The sequence below is a fragment of the Haliaeetus leucocephalus genome, unplaced genomic scaffold (genome assembly GCF_000737465.1).
Source record: "Haliaeetus leucocephalus isolate CR32 unplaced genomic scaffold, Haliaeetus_leucocephalus-4.0 Scaffold184, whole genome shotgun sequence".
Classification (NCBI taxonomy): Eukaryota; Metazoa; Chordata; class Aves; order Accipitriformes; family Accipitridae; genus Haliaeetus; species Haliaeetus leucocephalus.
In genome coordinates, this window is record NW_010972620.1 from 2,821,252 (window position 1) to 2,827,008 (window position 5,757).

General features: G+C 46.5%; 1 protein-coding gene across 1 annotated transcript in view; it reads left to right on the top strand.

Annotated features, from left to right (window-relative positions):
* The first annotated feature begins 3,344 nt into the window (after positions 1-3,344).
* Positions 3,345-5,757, top strand: part of VAX1 (ventral anterior homeobox 1) — a 5,623-nt gene continuing 3,210 nt past the window's right edge. The window contains exons 1-2 of the mRNA XM_010564979.1: positions 3,345-3,582; positions 5,510-5,697. Coding sequence (XP_010563281.1) covers positions 3,345-3,582; positions 5,510-5,697 — 426 coding nt within the window. The remainder of the gene's footprint in view (positions 3,583-5,509; positions 5,698-5,757) is intronic.

The window sequence follows — 5,757 nt, forward strand, 5'->3', positions numbered from 1 at the left end:
GGGGGGGGGGGGGGGGGGAGGGAAAAGCCAGATTATCACACAAATACAATATTTAATCTCCAGATATTCTGCTTCAAACAGTGTAATTGAGTTCAATAGCTCCATGTTTATTCTTATGGCCTATGCCTAGACATTAGCATAATGGAAAACATGGGGGGAAATGGCATACATACTCCCACACACCTATGCAAATCTAATTATAATTGCTCCCTGTATTTCACAGAGACCATTTATGGGAATCATTATGCCTATTCTGCCTAAAAAATATCTGTTATGTAAAAAAATGCTTGAAATAGAACTTTGTTTTATTTAGCATTAAACAAACATGTCCAGCCAGGACTGTTGATACTACCTTGCTATGCATACATACACATGTATACGTGTATGTATATCACACAGCAAAGCTTACCTGCTAAACACAAACCTATAGTTCAGCTACATGAAAAATGTTCTCACTAATCAGCATCCACTTGTTGCACCTCCCCTGAAAGGACCCAATTTCTCTTAAATGTACTGTTTCACGAGCATCCCTTCACACAACAGGCCTTTGCAGAGCATTGCGAATTCGTGGAGGAAATGAACTCATTCCATCCTCTCTCTATGTATCTGCATGAAGCCTTGCACAATGGGGCTGTGATTTATTTGGGGCCCCTGGGTATGACTGCCATACAAGTAGTAACTAATAACAACAGACCACCAGAGATTGCTGAGATGCCTTGGCTGTAAGGAAAAATAAAACCTGGTCCATAATAAGGACATTCTACGTCCGGTTGTACGTATAAATATAGTTGAAATGATGGGGCTTGATGAAAATCTTAGGGGCACTTCCTCAATCTCAATCTGATTTTGCAGGCAGTGGTAATAAAAATAAATTATTCTGTGATTTGTCAAAAAATGACCAAGATTTAAGACCTCCACTAAAGACAACCCATTGAAATGTATCTATAAACTGCTGTCTTCTCTTTTTCTTTTTCTTCTTCTTTTTCTTCTTCTTTTTCTTCTTCTTCTTTTTCCTTTCCTTTCCACTTTCCTTTTCTTCTTTTTTCTTTTTTCTTCTCTTTTCCTTTTCTTTTCTTTTTCTTTTTCTTATCTTTTCTTTTCCTTTCTTTTCCTTTCTTTTCTTTTCCTCTTTTCTTTTCTTTTTCTCTTTTCTTTCTTTTCCTTTCCTTTTCTTCCCCCTTCCCTTTCCTTTCCTTTCCTTTCCTTTTCTTTTTCTGTTTTCTTTCTTTTCCTTTCCTTTTCTTCCCCCCTTCCCTTTCCTTTCATTTTCTTCTTCCCTTTCCTTTCTTTCCCTTTCCTTTTCTTCTTTCTCTTATTTTCCCTTCCTTTCTCTTCTTTTCTTTTCCCTTTCCTTCTCTTCTCCCCCCCCCCTTCTTTTCTTGTCTCCCCTGAATTTCCTATTTATGATGCTTAGGCCCCAGCACTGGATCCTTCACTCCATTCCACCTCCTCGGACAAAGGCTGGGTCCCGTGGGGAAGAGGGCTGTTATTCCTTCGGCGGGAGCAGGATGAGACCCGTGGGGCTGAGCAGCCCTGGCAAGGGCACCGCGTTCTGCTTTTACCCGCCGGTATCGCCTGCAGTAAAGCGCGCGGCTCCTCCAGCCTGCTTCAGGTGGGTAAAATTCCCAGGCAGCGGCCCAAGCAGGCCGAGGCCGAGGCGGAGAGGAGCACGCCCGACGGATACTCCGGCGTTTGTGTGAAAAATTCTCAGGGAAAATTCTTTCTCTCCCTCTCAGGCCCCTAAACTCTTTGTGAATGGGGCCAGTGCAACATGTGGCCTTTCACCTCGCCCAAGAACCACTGCCAGACAGCCACACTCAGAGAATTGTTTGTTAATAGTCCAATTAGATAATTGCCATCTTTCACTCCTTTTGCTCTACATTTCCCATAAAGGAATGAATAAGGAGAGCAGCATGAAGAGGGCTTCTGCCCTGCAAGGTGACAAGAAGGACTGGAGCATGCTCTTTGCACAAGGCCATTTGCTTGAATTGAATCATTGTAGCCTAATCAACGGTCTTATTGGATTACTGGCTGTTGCGGTTCTCAAAGATATTGTAGCAGAGACAATGAAATAGCTAGAGTAAAACTTTTTTCTCCTTTAGTGGATCACGCAGTTGAGATTTTTCACGGGCTATCTCTCTCTCTCCCTCCCTCTCTCCCTTCCTCTCTCCCTCCCTCTTTCTCCCCCTCTCCCTTTCTCCCCCCTCCTGGATCCACTGCACACAAAGCTGGCTTTTTTTTTTCCCTTTTTTTTTTTTTTCCAATGAGCAGGCTCCGCGAATAGGTTCAGTGTTTGCGAAGGTGCAGAATTAGCACACACACATGCACGCACACATACACACACACACAGAGGGAGAAGCACAAAAAGCAAGTATCGGGACTGAAATAAGGAGAGGTAGGAGTTTAAGATGGCTGTCTGTGGGGAGATGTGTTAAGGAGGATTTCTGCTGGCCAAGATAACCTGCTTCCTTGGAGAGATCTGCTTGAAGGAAGAACTTTTTGTGTGTGTGCGTGCTGGGGATCTGTTTGTTTGTTTAGAATTCAGGGGGCTTTTTTTTTTTTCACCCCCACTACAACTGCATTTTTCCAGCCCTTCCTAGCAGCTTTATTCAGATTTATTTGGCGTGCTTTGGAGAAAGCCACTATATAATCGGGAGGTCAAAGGCATACTGAAGAAAGTTAATAATGGCTGCTAATGGTGCTAACAATTCAGGGTGAATCTTGTCAAAAGTTTTTTTTTTTTCCCTCCCCCCCCCCTTTTTTTCCCCTCTCTCTTTTTTTTTTTTTTTTTTTTTTTTTTTCTGGAAGTCTCAGTCTTTTGATTGTGTGTTTCCTGAAAGCAAGACCAATCATTTCAGTTTATTCACTGGCTAAACTCTACTTGATTGGGGACAAGCACACAAACCATCCATTACGATCTGATATATTATCCAAACAATTTAGTGTATTCATGAGGTAACCTAAATGTGGAGGCTGCAAAATTACCCGTAATCAATTGAAACAGCGAGTGCGCGTCCCTCTGTGTGTCTAACAACTACATGTCTCTGTAATAAGGCAGACATTAAATCATTTTAGAGTTGTACTGTTGAGTACCTGATCACTGGGCGCTCTGGGAAGCTGGACAGTCACATTAGGACGCTGGGACTGAGGAAGCCGCTGCTTTTCCAGTGGGATAAAACCCGATCTTCCTTACTCAAGGTGCTTTACAGATCCCCACCGATCTGACCCTAAGCCGTGCAATATCCAGCATAGACTTCGTCTTCTTCTTCTTCTTCTACTCTTCTATATTTTTTTTTGTTGGTGGTTTTTTTTTGTTTTGTTTTGTTTTGTTTTTATTGCACTACATGTTTGGGAAACAAGACAAAATGGACGTTAGATGCAGTTCAGAGACTGAAGCTAACCGGGTCTCGAAGAACGGACATAAAGAGGGCAAGGAAAGCAAAGGGTCTGAAGGAAATATTTCTACTTCTTTTTTGAAGGATCAGCAAGGGACTTTTTCTGCCTCTGCAGCTACGGAAGATTGTAATAAAAGTAAATCTAGTTCGGCTGATCCGGACTATTGCAGGAGGATCCTAGTTAGAGGTATGAGTTTGAGGTATTTCGCGAGGGTGGGGGAAGGTGAGCTCTCTTCACGCCCGGGAGATGGGTTTTATTTCGTTGCTTTCCCTTTGGTCCGTCCCTGGCTCGAAAGACCTTCCCACGGCTCCGGGGGAGAGATCCCACACCCCGGCCGGGCTGTGCCCTGCAGCCCCGCTCCAGCCCGGCTTTCTTTCGGGGAATTTTCGCCAGCCGCTCGGGGGAAAGTTAAGCCGCCGTGGTTCCTCCCCGGCTTTGCCCTGCACCGGGCCAGCCCTGCTTTTTCTTTTTTTTTTTCCTTTCTTTTTTTTTCCTTTTTTTCTTTTTTCTTTTTTTTTTCCTTCTTTTTTCTTCTTCTTCTTTCTTTTTTCTTTTCTGCTTTCCCGGGGTGCCCGTCCCCGCAGGGAGCCCGCCGGGACCAAGCGCTCCCTCGGAGGGGCTGCGGCTCTGACCCCCCCTCCCCCCGGCCGGGCGCGCTTCTTCCGCGCCCGCGCATCCCGCCCGCCTGCAGCCGCGGCCGCGTACAATGGCTGTGGGAGCGGGCAGGAAGGTCCTCTCGGGAGGGCAGGGGTTCCCGCTGTCCCCCCTCTCCCCGCGCCCAGCATCCCAGCGGAGAGGGATATTTTTAAATAACCCTCAGCCTTAAAATCAACGGAAGAATGACGAAGGGCTTTAAAAATAATTTTTTAACAGTTATACCTTTTATTTTCCTCAACCCTCGTCTCACTCCCGGGCTAAACTAATTAAATCATTCTATTCCTAGTCCCTTAAAAAAAAAAACAACAACCAAAACCAAACAACAAAACCAACCAAAAACCAAACACCAAACTCCCCAAGCCCCAAACAAACTGAAAAAAAATCAGTTTTATTAAGGTGCGTTTTGGAGGAGGAAGGAGAGAACAGAATCGGAACAAAATTAGTGCGAAGCAGGCCTTGTAAACAATAATTAATCCTTGCGCGACCGATTGACCCAGAGACGGGTCAGATTAAAATGATGTGGTTGTCTCTGATTTAACACGTACCGAGGAGGTAAAATTACGGAAAGCAAAGTTGGGAAGGCTTTAATGTAACATGAATCTGGCTCTAGCTTGACAGTCGTGTTAATAAGATTTGTCCCGCTTTCTTTCGGTCGGGGCTACCAGAAAAGTGAGGTTTCTGCGGGCTGTTTGGTGCCTTGGTTTGGGTTGTTGGGGTTTTTTTTCCCCCCCTCCTTCTTCTCCTCTTTGCCAAAACCCTACAGCAGTGGCGGCGACGATGCTTTTTCCCCGGGATGCTGGGTGGGCTGGAGGTGTCCCCAGATTCACGGTGGGCAGTCAGCCAGTGCTGCCTATGCCGTGAAAGCTCCTGCCTGCTTTTTTCCTTTTTTTTTTTTTTTTTTCGCATGGGAAACTTGTTCTTAAAAAAAAAATAATAATAATAAGGAGGTTTTATTTTTTTGGGGGGTGGCTGGGGGTGTGTGGCGGCTTTCAGCAAGCCCTAACCCGGAGCCCAGCGGGAACAAAGAGTAGCCCTGCACTCCAGGCACAAAGCCCGGCCTGGAGGATCTCTCCCCAGCTTCCCAGAGGAGCCGTGCTGGATGCCGCAGTGTCGTACTGTCAGTGCGATATATTCAAGCCAATTTTTAAATGGGCTGAGGGGATTATTTCCAGAGCCTTGGGCCCCCATCGCCCCCTCCTTCCTTCTTTGCTGGGTTGGTTTGTTTTGGTTTTTTTGCCCCTTCCTTGGGTGCAGTGGCCAGGTGCAGTGCCTCAACCTCAGGGACCCTGCTCCATCCCCACTCGGGTCTCGGTCTTGAAGGCGCTGACGGCGGCTCTTTCCCTCGGAAAGAAAACCAAAACAACAACAAAAAAGAAAAAAACAAACAAACAAAAAAAAAACCCAAAAAAGCGGAGGGTTGCCTGGGTGTAAAGCTGACTGCGCCTTTCTTTGCCAGATGCCAAAGGTTCAATCAGAGAGATTATTCTGCCTAAGGGGCTTGATCTGGACCGTCCCAAGCGGACCCGCACCTCCTTCACGGCCGAGCAGCTCTACCGCCTGGAGATGGAGTTCCAGCGCTGCCAGTACGTCGTGGGGCGGGAGCGCACCGAGCTCGCCCGCCAGCTCAATCTCTCCGAGACTCAGGTAGCCCCCGAGGGACGGAGACCCCCCCCAGCCCCGTCTTTCCCCCGGGCTCCCTCCGCG